The sequence below is a fragment of the Dermacentor albipictus genome, chromosome 5 (assembly GCF_038994185.2).
Source record: "Dermacentor albipictus isolate Rhodes 1998 colony chromosome 5, USDA_Dalb.pri_finalv2, whole genome shotgun sequence".
NCBI classification, from domain to species: domain Eukaryota; kingdom Metazoa; phylum Arthropoda; class Arachnida; order Ixodida; family Ixodidae; genus Dermacentor; species Dermacentor albipictus.
The window spans coordinates 129624547-129650967 of NC_091825.1; the positions used below are offsets into that span (position 1 = coordinate 129624547).

Consider the following 26421-nt stretch of genomic DNA (forward strand, 5'->3'; position numbering starts at 1 on the left):
ACTCACTGCATTTCTTGCGCCAACTGAAAAAAAAAGAAAGAAGGAAAGTTTATTCTCAACCAATGAACTAACCCAACCTGCATCCATTGTTTTTGTGCAGACTACCGCTGGTTAAACGAATCGCAATGTGAATTCGTGCTTTGCTGCCGATGCAAGAGATGCGGTATGCTTCTAAGCATTTATTCGTATGGTGTTCTCAGCACCTTAAGGCTTTTGAAATGTAAACGACCATAAGCAAGAGCTCTTGTGATATCTAAATTTGTTTAAGTGTTTACACTGAGAGTCCATGGCATTTTTACGGGCAACTAAATAATGCGTGAGCAATCCGCAACCGTATATACTCATTTGAGCACTCTGCTATCTTTCTCATTTTTATTTTCTCGTGTTCTTTACCCGGTTCACTCCGCATACTTAAAAAAAAAAAGGCAGATGAATCATTTTTCATTTTCATTTACTACTAACCAGCAGTCAAGCGCGACGCGGAACAAGTTTGGGATTTTTAAAAAATGAGGAAGAAATACGCAGTGAACAACATTCCCGCAGCAACTCCACCCTTCTTAACTGGGTAAGTACTACCTGAGATGCTTGTGCCAGACATCTACATAAATAAAAAAAATCGTCCGTTTTTCTTATCCTATCTTCTAATCATTTCATTCTATACATCCGTGGGCAGGGGAGCGAAACTAAAATAGCCATTGTGATTAACCACTTCGAGTTTTCGTAGCGCGCTTCCACCTTCCAAATTCAACATCAAGAAATTTTCCATTCCTTCCATTAGTACTGCAGGTAACACACACACATATTCCACGTTGTAGCAGTCATTTGTTCTATCGTCTGTTATCCAGGAAGCTTAAGAAAACACATTCGTTTTCTTTCTTACGTTTTTTGTGGTTGCATTACTTAGTATGGGTTAAACACATCCGGGTATATAAAACTAATTCTACGAGGTATGCAGTGATATAAACAGGTAACAGCGCCTGGTTTAGCATGCAGTATGGGACACACTTTCTGATAATTACGGACGCTGAAATAAAAAAAAAACAGATTTGTATGATTGGGCTCCCACAATGCGACAAAGCAAGTTGTTCGAAAATTGGTTGCATTATTGAAATTGGAACGGTTGCTGTGGAAAGTCCTATTGAAGTAGTTAGGTGCAATTTGGTACTCCCGCATTCACGCGCACACACCCCGCACGCAACTGTTTATTGAGCGAATGGAACCCATATTTCTACCAACATAAAGCCAAACATATAAAAAAACAAGTAAGTAACATATTTTAGAGCCTGGCATCAAAAAAAAAAGAAAATTCCGTCGGAAACAAGGATATGGATGGTACGCTCACGCACTGAACCTCATTCTTTCCGATAAAAAAAAAAGAAAAGCTTCTGATGCTACACGTGCCGATAGTCTTGCGCTTCTTCCGAGATCCCGCGTATCAGAAAATCGCCGAAAGTGCTTCGCGGCGATGAAATAAAGCGCCGTGTACTTTCGAGTCAACTCGAATTGTCTACGCACTCAATCAGTGCGTGGAGAAAAAAAGCTGCTAGAGCTTCGAGTCATTTTTTTTACCTGTTCTAATCATCCGGCGAAGGAGCTTACGAAACATCCGCGCTGTTTTGCGCAGTCTTTATATTGCTGCGGCTGATTGATCGTCCTGAGCGCTCTCCGCATGCAGAAACCATTTTCTTCCTGAAAGTGAAACTTTCTCATTGGGCCGTATTTGAGCTTTTTCTCTTAGCCCATTTGTACGCATAATAGCTTTTTTTTTTATCGGTCAATAAAAGCTTAGTTTCATTTACCATGACAAAACGGACGCGCCTATTCCAGTTCCGTTACCACACAGATTGCCTATCGCTTCTTTCTTTCTTTCTTTCTTTCTTTCTTTCTTTCTTTCTTTCTTTCTTTCTTTCTTTCTTTCTTTCTTTCTTTCTTTCTTTCTTTCTTTCTTTCTTTCTTTCTTTCTTTCTTTCTTTTTTTATGGCCACTAGAATCAACACGAAATATTGCATCTTACACAAGGCAACCAAAACATCATTTTTTTTCTAATGAGAGCTTCATTACGGCACCAATGAGTTATGCTAGGACAAGTAAGCCTAGAACCCTCGTCAGCGCTAAAGCCGCCACGATGTGCGGCTGATTGAAAAACGACTTACAGGAATGATGGAGCTAAAGAGGAAGACGGGCAAGGATTAAAAAAAAAAGAAACGGAGCCCCGTAAGCAGAATTTCGTCGAAGGAAGCGTACGATTGAAGGAGCGGTGTTAGGCTTTAGCGGGCGATAAAAAGAACCAGAGACGATTCGGTGAACGTGTAAGACAAGGAACGAGAGGTAAAGTAAAAATAAAACGTCCAGGTAAAAGAAAGGAATGAGAAAGTTACGCAAGGACATACAGTCACTTGCATAATCGTCTTCAGAGAGGTTGCGCAGCACATCGCTACAAAAAAAAAAAAGAAAAGAAAAGAAAGAGAGAGAGAGAGAAGTTGTTTATCTACACTTTTACGTGTACTTTTACGAGTGCTCCAGAAGTTGTTTTTGTTTTCGCATGCGTGATATTGGAATAGATATAATAGCTAATTAAAACACGTGATAAAAATTATTTCGTAAATGGTTAGCCTGCGCCGCCGACTACGCATTTTCGCGTTCCTGCATTTTGCCGGCAAGGTAAATTGGATGGAGAGAACATAGTAATCTGTATACGGAAGCGACATTCTTTTCATCCTTTCGAAATGCATAGCTGAACAGCTAATGCAAGAGCAGTGCTGTTCTAAACACTTTGCGCACCAGCAACTTCATAACGACCGACACTATGAATAGTTCCTTCTTTTTTCTTTTTTCTTTTTTTTTACTACTTCGCTGCTTTCATTACGACTGGTGTGAAATGCCTTCAGCTTCATAGAGTGACAATACTTATTAATGACAAACAATTGTCGCAACGCAATTTCTCTGGCAGTTTGTCACAGGTCAATCTTTGCGCGCGCTGCGTATAACTTACTCGAAGAGAACAGTAACGAAAAAAAAAAAGTTTGACAGCAACGCGAGCTTGCAAAGGTGGCCCGGTGCGCTGACGAGATTCTGCGGAGAGGAAGCCGTGCCGACGGACGAGCGTATCGAGTCAGCGCAAAGCAACTGTTAATTAGTGGGCCGGTCCGTTCGCGAAATTAGCGCAGCGTTCGGGAACACGCCAGAGAAACGGGGCTCGCCGTTCGGGAACGCCAGTTCGTATTTTGCCCTCCGCGTTCATTTCCCGCTCGAAGGGGGGAACCGACACAAGATGGGCGGCACGGAGGAAGCGACAAGCCGGCACCGTGCGCACGCTCTGACAATGGGTCTCCGAGAAAAAAAAAACCTTTCCGCTTGGCAGACCCGTTCCGTCGCCGCAATCAGCATCGGGCCCCTTCGAATTGAACCAGGCCGGAGCTGAAGTCGCGCGGTGGTGCCGGGTATTTCGCGATATATCTGGCAGCTGTTTAATGCTTAGCCGTTTGGTGCGTTTAGTGCTTATCAAACCACGAACAGTTGTCATTATTTGGGTTGCAGTGTTTCTTTTTAATTCTGAAAATTTCTTTTTGCTGCAGTGACGAAAGCTTCCAGAGGCCGAATTTCCTGCTCTCTGTTCGTAAGGGATCATTTCCGCTGACTGGCCGCCTTAGCTAATAACATGTCGAACGTCAGTTCAGCTGGAATTTGCTATTACGAAACAATTTTAACGTCCGGGCCGTCCGCACGGCCGACAAGAGTGATTGAAGGCGACATCCAGTCAAATGCGGTGAAGTGTACTTGTTTAGCATCGCTCTACCTTAGCTGGGAGGCCGTAAAGTCTTGTCATGGTCCATTTCCCGCAGGCTAAGCAATTTGAACGAAAATTTCTTCGAAGCAGCCGTGTATGCTAGACGATGCAAACGCGCACATCTACCGCACTCTATGCAGGTGTTGTGGGGGCCCTACACCCTTCTGTCACGACAAAGCAAAGCTTTGCCGCAGCAACATCAATTTACATAGAAAGTTTTGGGCACTTTCGCTATGACAATGCCTCCTTTGTTAAGTCTAAATATAAATTTGTCGTTATGATTTGCCTGCGATAAACACTTTTGCCATATTATGCATTTCAGTCCTCGCGTGACTCTGGAGAAATTGACGAACGGTGAAGGTGAATGACGCTGAGTCATGGAGCAGGAAATTCACTAATTGCCTCTCAGCGCTATACAAGCGGAACTTCTGAGTAAATTGGGTGAGTCATCTGCTCTGTGGTGAAACTTGGCTGACCGTATTGTGGAACGCACCAAGATAAGTTTAGCCTATGATTAGAGGTATATAACGCGTATCAATTTTAAGATTATGTTCCCAGTTTTAATGTCCAGAAACAATGTTTCCCTTTTTTTTTTCATCAATTGTGGCTTACTCAACAAGAGGCCGCAAGGCCCAAATACACAACTTGCTGGAAAGCACAATTGCAGCTTTGTACTTCTTCCTAACAGAGTAAGTTTCTGAAAGCAGTTAAGTTTTGTGCACTGGTTTATGCTTTGATGTTCATTTGTACTTGACAAGGGCCTTGACTCAACGTCTCAAAGCCGATCTTCTGAATCGCACTGTAGATTTTTCTTCTTGCAAGCTGTTACAGATAGTCAAACGAACAAACTGTGCTTCGCTGGATGAGAGTATCGTTTCCTACCAATTCATACGAATAAAGCTAGATACAGGGTTCTCATGACAGAAAAGATGGGGCTTACGGCGCGAGAAAGACGGCTTACACATACCTATCTATCGTGCACGTGCCTACACATTCACCCGCAGACCTCATCGCTCTCTCCTAACGAGCCCACGGATTCCAAACCTCCTCTGCAAAAAAAAAAAAGAGAACCAAGGAGAAGATGAGACCTTGCTGTAGAATGTGTCCCGGAATGAGCGAAAAGCTATTTTGTGTTAGCACCTACTATTAGTGAACGCAGCGGACGTACCAGCTACCCTGAGAGCTTTTGAACCTACCAAACCTTCTTGATTTTTTAACTTTCTCGCACTAAGAAATGGTCTTGCCTTTTCTACGTTACCTGGACCCCAATGTGCCTATGCATTCTTTCTTCGGTTATTGTAACACACAGCTTATTTTAGTTTGATGAGCGGTTGTTCTAAAGGCATATTTTTTTCGTTCAGATGTCCCCCAACTTTCTTGATAGCAACTGTCCTGTCCATTCATGTTTTCAAGATAAGAACATCGGTGAAGCAGCCACCTTGAGAGAATTAGCAATATTTTATGAAGACATGGCGTGTCGTCTCGCAATATTGCGCTTGAAGAATGCACCACCCCACTAATTTATGTTTGCAGGCAAGCAACTTGAGTATTAGAACGTTCACGTACACGGGCAAGCGAAAACAACCCAGTAAGGTAAAAGCACAGAACCTGAAACGTGCTGCCTGACTGGTGGCCTACTCCCTCTGCTCTTTTCTTGTGTAAACGTTGACCTATCTGCTGTTACCAGGTATTGATAGCATTCGTACGTGCGTAAAGAACTGTAGAGAGAAAATGACTTCTAGTGCCGAAAGCCATTGCGGATTCAAAATGGCCGCGCACACGACCGGTCGATTTCTTACTGACTGTTTCTTTTTTTTTCTGTGCACACTTGTAATAACCTCACGGATAAGGGCAGGCGTAACACTTGAGGCAATCAATAGTACGTAATTCCTGGCGAACACTTTCACTCGAAATAATGGGACGCAAACGGATCCAGAGAGAAAGAAGAAGCAGCCATACGATGAATACGGTTAAAAGCAAACACAGAGGAAAAATGTGCGACACAGTCGAGGCTTGAACGGGGGAACAAGATGACAGGAGGAGCCCTTGGTTTTGATTAATATTCCCGTCCGTCTCGTTGAGGTCGCATTGCCGTGCAAACCCACAGCACCGTGGAACGATCAATCCTCAAGTACGGCCTGTGACTTCGCCTAACACTGCACACTCCTTGTAGCAATTTCCGATCAATCAGCAATTTCATTCCAAGCTTTGAGTTATTGCGGGCCAATGCCGCGATTCGGCTGCGGAACTTTTTTTTTCTTTTTCAAGCGTTGCGCGTTTTTTGGGGGGGCCCATATTCACAAAGCTGATTGCCATTCGCCGTTCACCTTCGCTAATGTCATGCCTCAAACACCGCGATTTCCTAGCAAGTAACCTTAAGAACAGTTCTAGCATAACAACGTCTTCTACGAACCATTTTCTTTTTCATATTCCGGACATACGTGGTCATTGTTGCTTTACTTTTACTGTACGCAAGGAACCCGAACCATCCGCGACTTATAGGTTAGCACGAAGTACACTTTTGTTGAATACTTCCACGACAAAAAGAAAAGAAAAACAAGGAAATAAGGCATCAAATGTGTGCCATCATTGACATACTTGTTTACAACATCATATAATATCAGTAGAAAAGTGACTGCATGGTCATTTAGCCTTAAAAAATATTTCAGTGCACGCGGTTAGTGACGGCCGCGGAATAAGTGGGTCTTTGTATCATTTATTAGTCGAATTTGTGTGCTCTGCAAGTGATAAGCGACTAGCGTTAACGCGAGAGGTAGCGCTTAATGACACGATAAGTACGACGGTACTGCTTGAGCGATACCGTGTTGCAAAGGATATCGAAAATATGATGGATCACAGATTTAAGAGCCTGCAAGGGTTTCAGCTAAACGGACAGCTAAAAGTCCCGTATACGTTCATTACCCCATTTTTGTTGTTTGTTTTACATTATTGTTATATATATATATATATATATATATATATATATATATATATATATATATATATATATATATATATATATATATATATATATATAGTAAGAGGATGTAGTCATGATGACACCATCATAGGGGCGTCGTAACCGTAATTTATTTCGATACACGGACGTGACACTGGCACAGAGTGTCTGTTCGCATGCATGTTTTACACACAGCGCATCATTGTCGCACCAAAACGTACTGGCGTGCGCCCATGCCACTCAGCACATCTGGCGTTCTTGCTTTCAACGGATAATTCGCTGATTGCAAATAAATCTACAGCATATTTTTGTTTAGCGTTATCACACTAGATGTCGTGAAAAGCCCTGCAACTCTTAGGGCTTCTTTCATTGATGCGCTCACGGGATATAGTGCCTGTATTATGTATTCAGTATTATGCTCGCAGCCATTTTTAGCATTAGGAATGCCAAAGTAGAAAAAAGTATGTGTAAAGATGTGTGGGAATCGGGTTTCGTGGTGGAGGTATAAAGAGGATGGCTGAGCTTTCAGAGAGTTTCAGAACATTTTGTAAAGAGGTGAACGCTGTTTAAAGCGTGAATGCGAGACCTCAAAGAGACGGGACGCCAGTCTAAGGCAATTTTCTCGCATTTACCGCTAAATCACCCCTTATTATCCTTCTTTTGTAAGTGTAGCTCCTGTTGAGGAGATTCTTGCAGTTTAAGCCATTTTGTAATTTCCTCTTTGGCTCATACACTGAGTCAGAATAAGTAGAAAATCATGCGACGTCTAGAACATTGCACAAGGCTTTACGAACATTATATCCATTTTAAAGCGCCCCTACATTGATCCGATACCCCTAAACAAAGAGTCGACTTCATCTCATTTCTCCGCTCAGTACGCTTTATTCAATAAACATTCATCCATACCGTGTCGCTGGGGCAAATGAATATCGTCTCATGGGTCTTATTACAAGCAGAACTTGGCAACATAGAACTGAATTTCAACAATATTGGAAAGTTCCAAGCTTACTCAATTTCGCAATATGTCGGTGGTATATAAATGCGTGATGCAATGACCTGCACTGAATTCATCTCGTCTTAAATTTTCAAAACCGCCGTCTTGGATCTCAGTCGCTGCGTCGCGACGGATAGCTCAAAATACAAGGTTTTTTTTTCCGTTGGCCGATTAATTACATTTTTCTGTATGATTACAAAAGCTCAAGAGCCTGATATTCGCTCGCCGCCGAATCTATTCTCGATTCAGGGCTAATGTGGCAGATTGCCCAACATCTATTGAAGGCCCAGTTTAGTTCAATATGCTGGCAGCGTTTCGCAAGTGTAATAAGGAACAAAAATGCTTCTGAATGACCGCGATTATTAGGCCAGGTTTCTTGTAATCATTATTATTCCCCGCCTACTTTTCTGCTTCATTCGGAATACGCTTTTTTTTACCTGGAGCATGGAAATGTGTTGAAAAAGCGGCCTACTTGATGTAAGTCTAACACGTGATGCCTTCTATGTACTATTAGCCTTCTGAAAAGTATCTGTATACAGAGACTATTCAGAAGGCTTACAGGACATAAGCGATAAACATCATCAGTGATAAGCTGATATTAAGAGATTGATAAGATATTAAGATATGGCGACTATATAAGATATAGTCGCCATATCTTAATGCCCTAATTCGGCTGGTTTAGTATACCAAATACATATTAGGTATTCCCTTTAGCAGTGGACCGTATTCTGCAAGCTGTTGGTGAATAAACGAAGAATATGGCGCCTACCTGGGGGTCTGGCACCTCATCGTCCCTTTCCTTTTTGGGAACGAACACTTGCTGCCACTCGTTGAGCTCGAGTTTGTGAGTTCGTGTACCAGCCACCCGACGGCCGCATTTCGATGCGGAAGGTATATGCGAAAACGGTAGTGCACTGAAATATCGATGAATGCCAAATAAAACCGCATAGGCAATAGCAACTCAAATTAAAAACCTTGATTTGAGCGAGTTCGTTCACACTTCGTTATAGAACGCAGCGCAACTGGGACGAAGACAGGAAAATACATAGACTCAGGACAAGTCGTAAGTCAGCGCCGGTCCGGCGTTTGTTTTCGCCTGTTTTCGTCTCGGACACGCTGCAATCTGTAACTTGCAGTAAGCCAAAGCCGGGACAATCCGCTGCGTCTTTCGAAGCCCGAATAAAGTTTAGAGAGGCGAATCATCAATTCTGCGTCATTTGATACCGCTGCAATAAGGTTTCAGCCCTTCTTAAAAGCGCCTTAGCGGCAGCAGGCGACCTGTCTGAATAGATACGTATGACCTCGATCGCGTGAGTAACTCAACTCCGGCGCCGACATTTGAAGCCTTAATGAACTGCGCTAAGGGCCCCATCCGCGAGTCCGAACCCAGCTTGACGTTATGTCAGAGTTTATCGGCAGGCGCGCGCCCCGATCGGACATTTCTGCCTGTCCATTCGGCGAAAGTATCCGGGAGGGAGGCCCCGCTGGCCGGCTAAAATTCGATGTGGATCCGGATTACCGTCGTCGTCGTCGGCGGCGGCCAGCTTGGAACGATTGGCCCCGGCCCACAGAATCGCCCTCTCGTTTGGAGGCGGCCCCATTGTCCCGGGCCCATAGTGCGGGGCTCAGAAAACCACTCCGTCAGGACTTAGCGGCGGTAATTCCCGGAAATGGTGGTGGCCTCTATAGGACGCTCGCGACGCTAACAGTTCGTCCACCCTCTGCACAGCCTGCCAGCGATAGAATGTTGTTGGGAAGTTTCGTCGGCTATTTCGAGTATGTTACTCACCACCCGCATTCTCGAACGATTTTCGGCTCGAAGTTCTCTCGCCAATTCGTGATGATTGCGATGATAATGGTTTCTATCGACGTTCCCTTCGAAACCAGACGGCGAGAAATAGTCGCCTAACCTTCTTAAGCTAATCAGGTTTTACTACATTGATTTGCAGTCTGGCATATATGTCTATGTTGTACAGTTAGCTATGCCCGTAATGACTATTTTCCTATAAGTCTCTCTCCTGATTTCTTTTCATTAATACTCTAAACGTATTTTGCCTATCTCGACCGCTGAACAGGTAATGCGTCCATTCGCGTTGAATCCCAGCGCTTTTGGAAGGTGGTCGCTTCCAATGTGGCGCTGTGTTCGGCCGAGCACAGCGCCACGCCTCGGCTAATGAAGACACTACACTTCTGGAGAATCGGCGCGGGCTGTCACGCAAGAGCAAGTGACCACTTCCGTCGATGGGAGGCGCTGCCATCCACTTTCTGGAATGGAGATAGGTAGGACATTAGGCAATAAAATAACAAAAGCTTGGTGGCGCAAACCCCCACCCCGTCCCAAAGGGAACGCTCATAACATCCATCCCTTGAGTCTAGATGAAGCGATGAGCGAAGAAGTAACGTTTTAGATTGCGAGGGATAGTTTTCCTCAACGCTTCTGCCGTAGTAGAAACGCTTATATTGCCTGTACCCCCGTGCAGGATGCGAAAAGAGTCGCGCATATTAGCTTTTAACACTGCCATAAGAAAGACAGCCACGAAGAAATTAAACCGTACGCCATTATTGAGAAGAACGAAATGAATACAGCTTTTGTCACGGAGCACGCATTGTTCGCAGCGCACCCTGCCATAAAATTAATATGCACCACGCTTTATGAGGTAATTGAAATCTTTAAAGGTAACGCTTGATTGCATAGAATTCACTCCAGCTCCTTAGCGTTTCCTTAAGTAAAGAACCGACATAATCCCCGCAATTAATCAGGGGGGGGGGGGGTCGTTCTCATAGAATAAATGAAACTAATTATTCAAAAATTTGGCAATCTGTAGGTCCTAATTCGAGACTTTGTACCAGTGGTCTTTCGACTGTAATCACACCAAAAGATCACTTTTTCATCATCAAACAAAAAAAACGTTTTTTTTTTTTCTAACGACGTCTCCGGTGTATTTGGAAACTACACGTGCCGATTAATCACCACCGCTGAACACTGCGGCTGATACTCCATTGTAAATCATGCCACATCTCCGGGTCGTAGCTCGAATGGTCCGAGTGCTTCTTACGTAGTAATCATGTCCCCCCCCCCCCCCCGCCTGTGGCGCGCAGACACATGTTTGCCAGGCTTGATAAATTATTACAGCTCGGCGGGGGATCGCTTCGCTACAAAGGAATCGAGACAAAAAATAGAGCGGCGCCTCAAGCCATCAACATCATTGCTTCGTTCAGTGAAACTCTTGTAATGGGCGGCCGCCGAAGTCATTAGTTTCGATGAAGACCGGCCGTCTCGGCGCACACGCAAAAGAAAGAGGTCTCATTTCAAGACGCGCAGGGCGAGAGAGAAGAATTTCGGGACAAAATGAAGCCGCGCAGTTTCAGTACGACGCCAGCCCGAAAGCATTATCCTCCCTTCTCTCTGATCGATCGCTTCGAAAAAAGAAAACGTTTCGAAAGAAGGACAACAAAGAAAACGATAAAATAAGGGCGTATTCACCAACCGACGTGGCAATCGAACGACAGCTCGACAGCTCGACAGCTTTATTCTTTCAGTCGGGCTCAAAACGAATACCCAATGAAAGCAGCTACGGCATTAGATGAACGACGTGCCCTCACCTCAATCATTGTATTTTTTTTCTTTATTTCCAGACAATCAACAAATACGTCAATACACACTGCTTCCACCATCTGACAATGTTCACTTTCCCACCGCTGCGCTTGGAGCTTGCGGTTGAGATTACAAAACTTTCATTTTGGCAAGGGCATCCATCAATAACAACAGTTCATCGTCATACGCTAACTTCTGAAACACTTCCCGTAGTTTACTGATATTTTCAGCAAAATATGAGTTTACTGTTCTCACATTTATATCACAATTCATTGTACTCGTGCCTTCCGAGTCAACCATCTCGCTTACGCCTACACGTATAGCAAATAAGTGACCGAAGGGTCAGACGCGAAGCACGTTGCACGTCAAAGGTTACAGATGGTTCTCTGCACGTATTGGTGGCGGCATGGTGTTAGCAATATGAGCTGAAGCAGTCCGATAATATGAGTTCAAGCTCTGGAACTGCGCGCACAAATAATAACTGGGGGTTTGTATCGTTGATGCGTCCCTTAAAAAAAAAATTACGTCACTGTCTGAGCATGGAAAATAAACCTTCTGTGTCTTTATACAATGATCTCACGAACACCTCAGTACCATATTGCTTCTGCACACTTAATAAAGAGCACCCTTTTTTTTTCTAACGCCGTGAAGCAGACAACACACAAGCAATAAAACGCACAGAAACGTCGCTATTTATTTAAATGCAGACATCACTACCTATAGGAGCATGCACAGAAAAATCCGCGCTTTCAATCAATTTTTTTTAGCAACCACCACAGTGTTTCGTGTTTATTACAAGAATTAAATTATGTGGTTTTACGTGCCAAAACCACCTTCTGGTTATGAGGCACGCTGTAGTGGAGGACTCCGGAAATTTCGATCACGTGGGGTTCCGTGGGGTTCCGGAAGTTCGATCACGTGCACCCAAATCTAAGTACACGGGTGTTTTCGCCCCCACAGAAAAGCCGCCTCCGGAATTCGATCCCGCGACCTCCATGCTCGGCAGCCCAACACCATAGCCACTGAGCTGCCACGTCCGGTTTTCGTGTTTATCGTAACCTACCGACAAAGCTCAGTGACTATGGGTCAGTCTTATACAGGCGTCACGGCTGACCAACGCTGCCGACATTACCATGGCTGATAAAGCGGCAGTACCGACGGAAGATGTCACCACTGCGTCGATAGCACGGCCTCTGTGATCAGGTGGCGCAATAGACTAATACCGTTTGCCATGCTGAAACAAAAGCTTAGCGCGCTGACATGCACAGCAACGCTGTCATCGTTCCGCATCGGCACAGAGGAAGGATGACCGCGTTGAACACTGCACTAACAGAGCAGCGATGCAACGTTAACTAAAAATAGATGATGTGGCTTTACGTGCTCGAACCATGGGCTGTTGATGCTAACAAGATTTTGAAAAGTGTACGATGAATCTCTCGAACCTGTACAGACATAAATTTATTCTCTGCAAGAAATTTAAGATAGGTAGAGGTTTCTTTTTTTTTTTTCTTGCTTCGTAATGAGTGACACTTGCCGGCACTGAAAACGGTGGTTGCTTAGCTTAGAACGGAGCAAAGCAAAGCACGCGCGGTGAATCATTACGTCCTTGAACATAATGATTTAAGAAATCAGGAGTATTTTCCCGCAGGGTTCGCATGAAAATTCTTTTTCTTATCGGCCGCAAGTGCATAAAAGAATATTTTTCTTTTACACAACTCGTTCGCAGCTACCCTCTGTGGCATGCGCCACTTCATCAGAATATCAAGAAGAAGAAGAAGATGAAGGGTAGGAAGGCGAGCGTCGGATACCGGGCAGCTGTCTGGGAAGAAAAAACAGCAAGCGCGCAACGAATTACAATGCATCTTTGCCAACGCTTGTGCCGATCGCGGAAGGTGCTTTACGTTGTTTTCACCCTCGTCTTCCTGTGGCTGAGCGTGAAGCTGGAGCTCGTCCTTCTCAAGCGCGTCACCAAGACAAGGCTGTTCTTCCACAAGGGCTACGTCTTGGACACTCCCGGATGCAGGTTGCCGGACTACGACCCATTCCACTGGACCGTTCGCGCGCGCTACCGGAACCAGTCCGGCGGAGAGGACCTGTGCGACGAGAGCGGATACCTCGTCACCTTCCCGGATCGCACGACGCCCGTGCTGAACGAACGGGTCCTGGTGAGCCGGTACAACGCCACGGTCGCCGACGTCACCTGCTTTTACGCCGAGGTACTCAGGAACACGAGCTCCCCGGTTCCGGACAACACGACGGTAGTTGGACCTTGGAGAACAGTCCAGTTCGGCAGGTAAGGGGCGTACGGTACAATTTTTTTTTTTTTGAGATGCAGAAGTTGTCTCGTATTTTCCTAGAGTTCAACGGAGAACTTGGGCTACACGCAAAAGCAAAAATGAAAACGAAAAACGTAACACGCCGGCGAAATACCAACTGATGTCTTAGCACCTCGTTTGTTAGTTCAAGCACCTGTCGCATCGTTTCTAGGCCTTTTCTTGATACTCCTATTTACATATATTTTTTTTATTTTTGAAAGTGAGCTGTTTGGTAAGGCAGCAGCAGCAGCAAAAACCACGGTTTGCAAAGTCCACGACAGCGCAGAAAGAGAGCTTAGCTTTAATCAAGGTTGGAACTATAAATGAAGTGTTAAACAGTGCTAAAGACTGTTGAGCGCGAAATGGGGAGAGCCACCTAAACAAACAAGGACGACTAGAAGTTGTTTCCTTCTTTTTTCTCGGCAGAAGATTTCTCAGGCGCCTCTACGTATGTCCACACCAACCGATAAGAAACTAAACAACGCAAGGCTTAGTGCAGATAATATTGCGCCATGGCTATCACGCCACTGCTTCCAATTACGGGCGAAGTTAGCAGATTAGATGGATTAGGTGAAAAAGCATGCTATACTGTAATTCCAGCATTCTAAGGAGTGTGAACCTGGGAACAGCCACCGGCGTAGCTCAAAGGTTCCACTTCGTACCGGGAGTTGCGGAGGGTGTAAGTTCGTCTCTCCCACTCCCAATGACAGACTGGCGACAAATTGTTTTTTCGTCCACTTTTATTTCCCTGGGCCTTACCAGTCCCACGTCTCAATCAAAACAACGAATATATATATATATATATATATATATATATATATATATATATATATATATATATATATAGCAAACGTATACAGACCACCAGGCTCGCCGAGAACAACGAAACGAAATTAATTTGTAATTCAGGCGCACCGACTGAAATATACGAGTGCACCGGAACCTTCGCAATGCCAACTTTGGAGTGCAGCCGTCAATATCAAGTTGCCCTCAAAGGTGGAGAAAAAAATCGGCTTCATCGTGAAGCCCCCGCTCCGGACACTTTTTGTCATGGGAGCACGTAGCACTGACAAATGTTTCGAAAATGCCGAAATTAACTTTCCTGAGAAGAACAGACGAAGCAGATATTTCAAAACATTCGTTCATTCATTCATTCATTCATTCATTCATCATTTCATCATCATTTATTGGTCCTTAAAGACCCCTGGAAGGGGCATGATATATCTCGCCGCCTATACTGTGATCGCTGCCTGGGTCATTCATTCATTCGTTCATTCATTCATTCATTCAACGGCAGGCCGCTGAGAGGAAGCGAGTACATTTTGCTGCGATGCGACCGGACCGGTGCGGGAACGATATTCAGCCGCCACTCGTTGCTGGCCCGGAAGAAGAGGGGCCCGCAGGGACTCGACGAGGGCGCTCGAAGGGAGAGGCTGAACGTGCTGGTGCTGGGCATCGACTCCGTGTCCCGTCTCGCCACGCTCAGGCACATGCCCCTCACGAGGCGCTACCTGGCGCGCGAGCTGAACGCGTTCGAGTTCGTCGGCTACAGCAAGGTCGGCTTGGCTTCGTTCCACAACCAGCTTCCTCTACTGACCGGCCTCTCGTCGGACGTCATCGACAGACTGTTCGGAAAGATGTACGTAACTGTTTTATCTCGCCGCCTATGCATAGTATGCACGCACGTCATTCAAGGATACTCCGCGACTTCTGGTTTACGGCGGCGCCACGTTGGGGAACCTATAGGCCTATGCGCGCGCCTATTGATAAGGTTTCCCAAGATGGCGGCAGGTAGCGGAAGCAGACGACAGCAGCGGATGCGACGTCACGTGCATACTATGTATATAGCTCATATAGTAGTTGTACGCGGCTTATATAGTTCAAGAAAGAGCAATGTACAGCTTCCCTATTCCTTTTTTTTTTGTTTTTGACATCGCGTGAATGTAGACAGCAGGGCGTGTCATCTCACTATAGAGCGCAAAGCAACCACGAGAGAACAAAGTTTTTGTTCGTAAGTGCTCTGCCATTGGCTGGACGCCTTCGCTAATATTATGTACTGAAGGAGTATTGGCTGAATTTTTTTTTTTCTCGCGCGAACGATTCTAGCCTATATAAGAGGTCTTTGCGGATGCGGGTCCTGAATCTTGTACTGTCGCGAACCCGTTTATAGAGCAAGCGTACTTAATCTCGAATCGCGTCGACAGATGTCAGCGTAGCCCGCGGAGGGCTGCGGGCTCGATAAAGGGGCAGCTCACGACAGAGCCGCGACGAGCAGCCTTATCGCGGTTGCGCTTTCTTTTATTTCCGCCAATTATCGCAATGCCCGGAAATAGACGGTTGCCCCTGGAAGAGCCGCAAATTCCGGTCTATACCGTGATCACTGCATGCTACACTCTTCCCTTTCGGTGTGCATAGGCACTTTTGTTACCCGTGATGCGCCATCGTTCGCATGTATTAGTGACAATGTCTCACGCCGCACTGATAAATTCTAACCTTCCTTTTTTTTATCTTAATTTTCAGGTGCATACGTGAGCGCAGCAGTAGGACAGAAAATTGAAGTGCGTATCGCAGACGACACATCTTATTCGCGTGTTGTGCCTAATACCGAGTCGTTTCTTGATTTTTTTTTAAATTTTGGAAGCAGGGAGGTGCAAAGAACTTTGCCAGGGCCTTTGTTTGTTCATTCAAGACAGGAGTTCTCCTGAAGTGAATAGCGCATACAGCAGACGACGCTCGCGCTTCGTGCCGCTATTCGCCGCTATAAGACGCTGACATGCCGTACTGTCTAGAGTTGCTGTATATGCTACCAAAGGTAGCATGTACAAAGGTGCTACTTTTAGTAGCATATACAGTAACTCTAGTACTGTCGACGCCACCGAGTAGTGATTAAAACGTTCAGGAGGCCGTACAGGTATTGCGGGATTTGTCGTCAACAACGAAGTTGCGTAGAGTTCCATGACGGTTGATTAGTAAACGGTATCTACAGTTCGTGCTACACGTTTGTCTTCTTCTGTGCCTACATTTTTTGTTCTGTAGGATATCCTTTCTTACTGTTTTAGTCTTGTTCCGTGCAACATTTATAGGATACCTTATAGCAAATCTTGTCTTCCGAGTGTATACTAACGGAAAGTATATAAAACATGCAACATATGTTGTACATAGATATCCCTTTTCGAAAGTGGAAAAATAAATGGGCGAGATATGGAAGCAGGGTTTAATTCAGAGCGCGACCTACTGGGACACAAACTAAGGCGCAAGAAAAGACAGCACTGCTGTTTTTTTCTTGCGCCTTAGCTTGCGTCGCAGCAGTTCGCGCTCTGAAGTTACCCTTTTCTATGTGACTAAATAATGTCTTCATTTTAGCTTTCAGTAACTTGTATATAGTCCCAAACTCAGCTAATGCTAAGTGTTCCAATACCAAGACCAATTGATTGTTTCTGAGCGCTGTACTAAACATTGATTGATTGATTGATTGATTGATTGATTGATTGATTGATTGATTGATTGATTGATTGATTGATTGATTGATTGATTGATTGATTGATTGATTGATTGATGTAGTTGCAAGCAATGTGCGAACAGCGATGGTAAGGCAGGGCCAGCATGAGGCTCGTATGCGACTGTTAAGTATACAATTCCTAAACGTACTTAAGTGAATATGACCACATGATAGGGCGACATACAGTGACAAGAACGTAAAAAAAACTAATCACCCGCATAAAGTATAATATCATAATCATAGACACTGCTATTGTGGTTAGCCGTGTGATGCAGCACATGTCTGGAACAAATAAAGAGACGCAAAAGACAATAGCTCTGGCCATACACCTGTAGAAAATGAGAATTAAAGGTGAGTACTTGGAAGATTGTGTTAACTTTTTGGGAGCAGGAAACACTCACCTTTAGTCTTTCGTGTTCCTTACGAATGTAAAGGGCCGTTTATAGTCCGACGTAACGCACGCGCGCGCGCGCGCGCGCGCACGCTACGTCACGTCGGCGAAAACGACACCTCTATAGTCGGGCGCACCGGCGCAGCTAACGTAACCGGCGGCTTCCAACGCGCCCCGGCGGGCCCGGCGCCGATTTGGCTCCGGAGCCATTCGCGCGTCGAAGACGGCGGAACTCTCGCACCACAATGCACTGCGCGCGAAGAAAAAGGCGCCAACACAACTCCGCAGACGGCTTTTGCGGACGGCGCGCGACTTGGCGAACCTTCTGCGCATGCTCTGAAGATAGCAGCCTACGGCGCGCGCGTTGAAGTATAGAGGGGATGGCATCTCGGCTGGCGCAGCGCAACCGACGTAGCGTGACTGACCGCGAACGACGCTCGCCCGCGCGCCGATAACGTCGGACTATAAACGGGCCTTAAGTGTGCCTGTGATGCCTCACTCATAAACACACATAAGTATTGTACTGTACTTGCGCCGGTTTCCGTTCGCGTACACTGCATATATGTATATGTGTTCCCTCTAAAATACAAGCCTTTCCGGTTTTGAAACGCAGTTCGATAATGAATCGAGCGCTATTTTTCTAAAATTTGCAAACATTTAGCAAGACGTCCGAGACCATTCACAGACCAGTGTCCCTCGATCAACTCTGGCGCGACTTCCGACAGGCACTACGACGTTCTACCGCATCTGATGTCCGTGTACCGCAAAAGAGGATTCCGTACGCTGTTTCTGGAAGAATCTCCAGATTATGGCCTCTTCACGTTTCACACGCCGTTCGGATTCAAAAAGGCGCCCACAGACTACTACCCTAGGGCCATCATGAAGCAGTTCCCAAGACCAACGTGTTCTGTTATGAGGTATGTGAGACGACCAGGTTGGTTGAGGTACAGTCGGTGGCATTATTACTGACTCGAGAGGCAAGCGAATTTTGATCCCAGACGCATGTTGTGTGTGTGTGCGTGCACGCACGTGTGTGTGTGTGCTTCAATCTGTAGTAGTTTTTGCGACTTCCATAATGATGCATTAAACTACAAACGGGAAGCCTCAACAGAGCAGCAATTGAAATTTGTCATGGAAACTGTGTCCCGCAAATCTGTGTGACCTAGTGTACGTCCTAGAGTGGAAATAAATTTTATTTATTTATTTATTTATTTATTTATTTATTTATTTATTTATTTATTTATTTATTTATTTGGATATACTGAAGGGGCACCTGGCCCAGGCCGGAGGGCTAGAAGTATAAGCAAAAAAAAAAATTTGCACAATCTTGTATAAAAGAGACAAAATGACATTACAATTCCCAAAAGTGTAATTTCCGTAATTATTGCATTCGAATAAAATTATTCCCGCTTAGGCGTGACAATGGCACCGTGTTCCGTTCACATAAACGCCAACTTGCCCAATAACAAGTTCCTCTGGCCTGCAGCAACGCCGGTGAAGGCGGAATCTTAAGCTGGCAAAGCCCTAAGTAACTTCTCCGTCTGCCTTTAGTTTTTCCACCTGTTCTAACCACGGTAGGAATCAGTTTTCAAAAATTCGTGGAACGTGATCTAGTATCGAACAGCTGACCACAATAGCTTGCGAGACACAAGTTCTGCGGCAAATGTGAATTTCAGCTATGTTTGAGGCACGGCGCTTCTAAATGTATTGTCGTGTACATCGCAAAGACTACTACAGATTTAAACTTTGAATTAGATGATATGGGCCCAGGCTTTGGGGCAGCCTGGGTTTTCCGTATATACCGTGTCTCCTAAATTTTCGGGGCCGACTTCACAATTGCAGAACGCTTTTATCTAGTGCGTCTTTTTCGCAACCTAGCAGAAATTCACATTTCTATTTGTGTCCCTGAGTCGAGCGAGCGTACAGAGGCTCAGTTTATCCGTCTAACGTATTGCGCTTTGAGAAACACCGGGAACTGACGCGGAGCGTATACCTGGCCTACAACACTGAGCGCTCACTCAAGCCAGCATGCCGACTGTCCATATAGGCGCCGCCACTGCCTACGCCATATGATGGCGCTCATGAAAAAAAAAAAAGGTCTGCAGCTGTCCACTCGTTTCAAAAGATAAAAAACAACAACAACAACGAGGATCGTGACGTCAACGTCTCGGGTGACTGTATTCTGTAAGAGCAATATGTTTGCGGACAAACTAGCACTTTGTAGTAATGAACGCCATGAATACGCTACGTTTGCGTGCACCTCCGTTGACTCCGAGAAAAAAACTTCGCTCGCCGTTCAGGTACGTCCAAGACCTGTTCTCGCTGGACGGCCAGCTCCTGTTCGCCTACGTGTGGCTGACCGACTTAATGCACGACGACTTCAACGGCGCCGGCCGGCTGGACCTCCCGCTCGAGTCGCTGCTGAGAAACCTGTCATCGAGCGGAGTGCTGCGTCGTACCGCGCTGCTCGTGATCAGCGACCACGGGCTGCGCTTCGGCGAAACGCGGCGTACCGAGATCGGACGCATAGAGGACTACATGCCCTCGTTCTTTCTGGCGCTGCCGGAACGCTTCCTCCGGCAGCACCCAGAAGCCGCGGTCCACCTACAGGTCCAGCCAAACCTCAGTCTATGTGCATCTATTAAGAGAGCATTAGATTAGGGGGACGCGAGCGTTGGGGCCCGCTGGCGCTTGGGGCCCACGGTAATGCGCATGCGCAAACCCCTACCTGAGGCTCTGCACATGCGCAGCACCGTGGCCCCAAGCGCTAGTGGGCACCAACACCAACACCAGCCTCTCCCTAATCTAAAGCTGCTTATTGTATAGCAGGGATTACGGGTGCATTTCTCCACCATTCCTTTATTACTCATTCAACAGGCGACAACCATGCGAAACGTATTTGCGACGTATTTTCTGAGTGATGCGTAAGGGCTTCACGGCGTTCATTGTACACTGCTCGAAGGCGTCCTTGTACTAACGGCTGAAACTTGTTCCCATGTGCTCACGTATCAAACTGAATCACAGCCGCTTTGGAGCGTGGTCCGCGTCCGCGCAGACCAGCCATGGCCGAACATACCCGGTGGAATTCATTTCAGCCACCACAACGGCGTTACTATACGCGCAATGTAAAGATAGACGCACCAACACCGCCAAGAACATAAAACGTACGACAAGAATAAGAACACGAGTATAACAAGAGTAAGCCATAAACGAGCTCCATGAGGTTTCCGGCAAGCGCGGTTCTTGTCTACAACGTTCGTTGCTCAACTGCCGCACGGCATCTGCTCACGGCCACTTTACCTTCCGCAACCGCCGTGTGAAGTCAGTATAGGGCGCTTCGCCACATAGCAGACAACGGAGAAAGGGAGAGAGTATGCACTATCATGCCACAGCAAGGGCCACTAATAGTCACTCTCGATTGTCTGCCCCCCTGGGGTGGCATACGTGACGAAGTTAGCCCGGCAAGCGCATGAGGCAATGAAAAGTGGTCACAATTTCGCGGCGCTTTAGGACGGCCTTCAAACACCAAACGAAGTCCTCCACCAACGTTCCTCGGCATTGCAGGTAAACCAGCGGCGCCTGATCACAGCGTACGACGTGCACGCGACCCTGCTGACACTCGCAGAGCTTCCACGCTTCGAGCCGATGGTCACCGACAGCGGCATCAGCCTGTTCCGGGGGATCTCGCCCCAGAGGACGTGCGCCGAGGCGGCGGTGCCAGCGGACTTCTGCGCATGCGTCGATTCGCACAGCGCGCCCGCCCGGCCGGAAGACGTGAGCCGGTTGGTAGCGGCGACCGTGGCCTACATCAACGGCGTGGTTAACTCGTCCTTTCCCGGCAAATGCGTCGAATGGCGCCTGAGCAGCGTCGAAGAGGCCAGGCTCACGACGGTCAATGGCACGGAGGGCGGGCAAGAGGTGAGCATGCATCGGCGTGTTTAAACGCGCACTTAAGTGAAATGTTCAATCCGTCTCGACTGATGGATACTCTTCCCAAACTCTATGTTTGTTAATTTGTTTGTAATACATTCACCTTTGCGAATCAGCTTTGTGTAAACTGGCAAGGTGTAGGAACGTCCGTACCAGGGAAAAATTGCCATCGACCCCATCGTAGCACAAAGCTACAAGCGAAGCTCGTAAATCTTTCTCCGAAGAAAAACTTCGTGGTTGAAAAAAAATGTGTGCCGGTACGAGCACGAACCCGGCACCAACGCATTTCCGGGGTGGTCGCTTTATCATACGTCCTGACCAGAAGGCTAGCAGATCGCTGGGCGAGGCTGAATCAATCGGCAACTCGAAGCACTACGCGAAGGATACCTCACAATGAACATGCACTAATTTGATTAGTTTCTTGATTATATTGCGCTTAGTGTTACACTGACGATTTTAAGTGAAGGACAGGACGTGGACGTACGTAGCGCAAGTACGTCCACGTCCTGTCCTTCACTTAAAATCGTCAGTGTAACACTAAGCGCAATATAATCATGAACGTCCACCAACGAGCCCCTTCATTGCTTTACTTAATTAGCTTCCTTTTTTTAATTTCATGCTAGCTGCTGTCAGGTCGACGAGAGTTCTTACTTCTGTGTTGATTACTGGAAGACGAGATATAGATCTGAGTTTCATTCCTTGAATTTCGCGCCTAAACCCCGAGCGCCGGCATGCATCATTGTGACGTCATGATCACCGAAGCATTTTTCTCGTATGTAAGTCATCGCGCCGAAGTAAATGTTCTCTAAACTTGCAGATTTGAGTCTTAGGATCCTTCAGATTACGATGTATACAGTCCGGCTTTACTCGACACAATATTAACTTGGTCCGCTCAAACGCCGGTGCGATGAGCTTGCGTGGAAACTTCCAGGCATTGTTGCCACAAATCTTTCCTTCTTGCGTCTTTTGTGGCTTGCCAAACCTCTTTCCACTGCAAAAGAGTTTCTTCGTTTCTCTCGAGAAGGATAATTGAGAAATATAAGTCAAATTATATTTCTCTTTAGTGTCTCTTTAAGAATGTGCATTTATGTCAATGAGTTGGTGGTTGTAACCTATTTCTTCGCACAACACGCCAAGGAAAGGACAAAATGCTAGAAAAGAAGAGGGCATAAGCACATGCTCTGATAACCCGCGCTACTTTGAAGCTGATTAGCCGCATGTGCATGTCGCTTCTTTCTGTCACGTTCATTGCCGTCTGCTTGAGGCTTAAACCAAGATGGCGCCAGCGAGAAGAACAGCCTGATGGACGCGTTCACAAGAGAAGTACGGGCCCGATCACAAGTGTTTTCTGTATACGTTCCATGCGCTGGTGAAAACAGCACGTGCGAACGCTCTACTCAGCGTTTCTGAGTATAGATGTCTTACCGCTTGTTCGTAAAATTCAAACATAAATTATGGCAGCGCCTTGTCAATTTGTCGTTGTAGAAGTTTGCAGGTGGCGGCCAGGCAGGCCTATGCGTCGAACTCCAGTACTTTAATTTTGTCACATTTTAAAGAGATGCAGGGAAACAATGAATTTTTTTAAGTATGTGAAAAGCTAGCGCAATATTGCACGTATACCTATATAATAGCGAGCAGTGACTGCATGATGCTGTAGAGCGGGCAGCGAAGGCTCATTTCACTTCATTTTATCACCTTAGAGACCCCTTGATAGGGGTATTACATAAGGGGTGGGAATACATTAGTACAGCCTCGTGCAGCCTGGGCACTCCTGGTCTGCACGCGGAATTCGATGACCTGTAGCGGCCCCAGCGGCTCCTACTGATCACCTATATCCCATAGTCTCTCAGTCGCTAGGCTCCCAACAGCTCCGGCAATTACTCCCGTCGCACTTGACCACAAATCTACGCTCGGAGATTGCCAGGTAGATTGCCCCTGGCAGTTTTTCACTCTGGGACCCGTTGATGTATATAATATGTAAGCCTGTTCTTTGTATACATCGAATAACAAACAGTAAACTAAACTTGGCCAAGGCCTTGCGTGGTGGCTGCGCCGCAGGTTTCGGCGGCGAGGAAATTTGTTAATTTGCTAAGACCTCCATCACGCAAACACTAAAGCCCGTGGGAAAGCTGCAGCTATAACTGACGGATCATTTCACTTTGGGCACAGCACAAAAACGCAAACAACAAATCAAAATAATGTGGCTCGCGAGACAGAGCAAACAAACGTTATGACGTCGAAGGACACGCATCGCTTAAGGACGCCTGCACATTTTTAAGTTTTGCTCGGCACTCCCATGGAGTGGTGACGAACAATGAAGCAAACACAGGGAATGCGCTGTAGACCCGCCATGTGGTTGACATAGTATTAACAACTAAATTAACAAGTTATAAAGACTCTTAAATATTTGCAGTTGCATGATACCGTCTGTGACAAATCGACGCCAACTTTGGTTTTCACTACAGTGTCATAAGTATGAGAAGAACCATGGGTCTAGTAGCATGTAAATTACAGGATATAGTTCTCGATTACGAAAGCTGATACACATTGAATCATTGAAGAAAATGTAAAAAATGATGCAATAAAATAGTCGAATAACACTGGCACTAGTTACTTCGCAGTGCCGTCACGAAACTAATAAAGCTCCATCAATTGCTTATATATCATATGTTGCTTCCTAATTAACCCTTTTTTCACCAAGTGCCTACAGCACCACCGGACTTCTTCACTGTTACTTAACGGATTATACGCATTACCAGAAGGCATAAAATGAAATAAAAATACTTCTCGTCAATCTAAGCCGCCACCTACATGCGCGTAACGGAAATGACGTCGTAGCTGACGTACTTATGTATCGTCGTTCCCACTTAAATGACCGAATTAGTCGAATGTGCACCAGCAGTGACTTACTTCTGCCCTCATTTAGTTTGATTACAAAACACGGACTAACCAATGTGTCCGAATGTGTTTTCAATGTTTTCATGTGCGTCCCACATGACCAGACTCTCTCTCTTTCTCTCTCCCTTCAGGTGCGATTCAGTGTCACGTTCCACACCGAGCCGAACGCCTACTTCGACGTGCACGGTTGGATCGCGAATGCAACAAGCGCCTGGGATCTGCATGTCGATGACCTGGATAGGCTAGACGAGTATAACTACCAGGCCAAATGCGTTCCTTCCCAGCACACTGCACGCAAGATGTGTAGGTGCAAAGACTACAACGATGACGAGCCATCGTCTTGGTGGGACTTCTTTTTCTGACGGCAAAACGTTTCGGAATTTCGTTATTGCGCTCTGGTATTCAAGAAAACTTTTACAACGAATTTATGCCACGGTATCTTGTTTTTGGAACGTGAGAATGTGTTCATGGGCACACTGTCGATTGCACAACTAAAGTCACCTAGACCATGTCTCGCACTTGTTTCCGTTCTATGGAAGATGAACCCCTTAGAGAATCGCGCAGCTCGTAGATAGCCGCAGACATCGCCTCAGATATCTCCGGCGCTTCTCGTTGCTCTTCACCGGAGATCTCGAAGGCTGCATGCCTGCCTTGCGAGTAGCATCGTTCTCGCCAGAGTACACCGCGACGCTACACCCGTCCTAAAAGCATTGGGATTCAAAGAAGGTGGAAGGATTAACTGGAGAAATTTAATATACGATTAGAGTATTGGTGGAAGAAAAATCAGAGAAGAGAATTATAGGACCTGAGTCATTGCAATTGCATAGGTAATGGTACAGCATAGTGATACAGGTTTTTTATACGCAAATCAAGATCGAGATCAAATAGGCGAAAGGCTAGATAGTGATTTATGTAGTAGAACCTGATTAAATCAAGTGGGCTAGCTGTTTGTTTGTCCCCACCCCGTCTCAAAGAGGGTGTTAATAAATATAATAATAATAATCATCATCACTGTCCAGATTATCATCATCATCCAAGGGCCGAGAAGAAAAGTGGTCGAGCCGCTCATTGCCATGGCATCGCCACCGTAATTTTAGCGATGTCTTTTAGAAATTTGGTGAATGAGGACAACCCAAGGCACGACGGAAGGAATACTCATGACATCATTCGCTGTTTGACGCACGCAGTTTTACTGAAGGGTTGCGCCTTTGATTACACCCGTCAGCATCACACAAGCCTCAATGTGATGCTCTGATGGCAAAAGATAGTGAAAACCCCGCATATATGTTGTATTCAAGGTGAAATTGAATTCGTTTAGCATTCGAAACACTGAGTGAACTTACAGGTGCACACAATCAGTTTGACACTATGTGCCTGAAGCTTACGTGACTTGTACCGGTAATCCTATTCGTCTCAAATAACGAAAAATGAAAACTACAAATATCCAGCAGTCAGTACATGAATGCATAGCCGACTGTGATAGCATGTACAAAGGTCCAAAAACAAACGTCCGAATGCCTTGTAAGTGTAATTTTTTTTTATTTATTCAATACTGTCAATCCCGTCAGGGATCGTAACAGAAAGGGCATTCAAAAAAGTACACTGACATACAAAACATGACAATAATAACGGTTTGGAAATACACATTAATATACAGAATAAACTTATACATCAGTAGCAGTAAAAAATATACAATCAGGTTCACGCTGCAAGATTTGGGTTGGGCAGATAAATGTGTTAAAATGCAAAACAAAGGTAGTAACCAAGTGATACTGACAGTAAACAAAAATAATTACTGAGATGTAAGTAGATCGTTTTCAACAAGCGTGATAAAAGCAGTTAGTGATGAACTATTAACAGAGCCCACGTTCAAAGCGTCCCAATCGCGTATAGTCTGTGGAAAGAATGAGTACCTGAAAGTGTCAGTGCGGAATGAATACTCGTTTAGTGTGTGTGGGGGGTTATGACGTGTTTTCCTCGTTTGGGATTTCGTTATGTATCGTGAGGTATCCAGTTTTAGTTGATTATTTATGAGTTGGTAAATGGTTTTGAG

The 26421-nt window shown here is 45.7% G+C and overlaps 2 protein-coding genes across 2 annotated transcripts in view; one reads left to right on the forward strand and one right to left on the reverse strand.

Annotated features, from left to right (window-relative positions):
- Positions 1-26421, reverse strand: part of Tusp (WD40 superfamily protein Tusp) — a 201913-nt gene that overhangs the window by 135732 nt on the left and 39760 nt on the right. The gene's annotated exons all lie outside the window — the stretch shown is intronic.
- On the forward strand, positions 12535-24882 carry LOC135906418 (uncharacterized). Its single transcript, XM_065437801.2, has 6 exons — positions 12535-13628; positions 14948-15289; positions 18266-18457; positions 19841-20150; positions 21105-21458; positions 24500-24882. The coding sequence occupies exons 1-6, from the start codon at positions 12991-12993 to the stop codon at positions 24728-24730; spliced, it is 2067 nt and encodes a 688-aa protein (XP_065293873.2). The 5' UTR covers positions 12535-12990; the 3' UTR covers positions 24731-24882.